Source organism: Myotis davidii, unplaced genomic scaffold (assembly GCF_000327345.1).
Source record: "Myotis davidii unplaced genomic scaffold, ASM32734v1 scaffold586, whole genome shotgun sequence".
NCBI lineage: Eukaryota > Metazoa > Chordata > Mammalia > Chiroptera > Vespertilionidae > Myotis > Myotis davidii.
The window spans coordinates 1,236,604-1,237,002 of NW_006296809.1; the positions used below are offsets into that span (position 1 = coordinate 1,236,604).

The following is a 399-nucleotide window of genomic DNA, read 5'->3' on the forward strand; positions in this document are numbered from 1 at the left end:
TGTTGCTCCCCTCAGCAAGCAGCCCAGGCCAGGAGGAAGCTGTGGGCCCAGGTGGCCTCCGGGCTGGAACTGGGGCCGAGGTGACACCTCCTCCTGGTGGCCTCCAGGGTTCAACCCCATGTGGGAGGAGACCCTGGTGTTCGTGGTGCACATGCCCGACATCGCCCTGGTGCGCTTCCTCGTCTGGGACCACGACCCCATCGGGCGCGACTTCATCGGCCAGAGGACGCTGGCCTTCAGCAGCATGATGCCAGGTGGGCAAGGGTGCCAGCAGGGCGGGGAGGGCAGGCCCGGCCATTCCCCTGCGAGTTGGCTTCGGCCACGGGTGAGCCTGGCCCAGAGGGCGCTGTGGGGAAGGCCGCGGGAACTCTGTGGACAGGACGAGGAGGAAGAGGCCCT

General features: G+C 68.4%; 1 protein-coding gene across 1 annotated transcript in view; it reads left to right on the plus strand.

The window, feature by feature from the left end:
* Positions 1-399, plus strand: part of PLCH2 (phospholipase C eta 2) — a 44,821-nt gene that overhangs the window by 43,818 nt on the left and 604 nt on the right. The window contains exon 10 of the mRNA XM_015569690.1: positions 6-254. Coding sequence (XP_015425176.1) covers positions 6-254 — 249 coding nt within the window. The remainder of the gene's footprint in view (positions 1-5; positions 255-399) is intronic.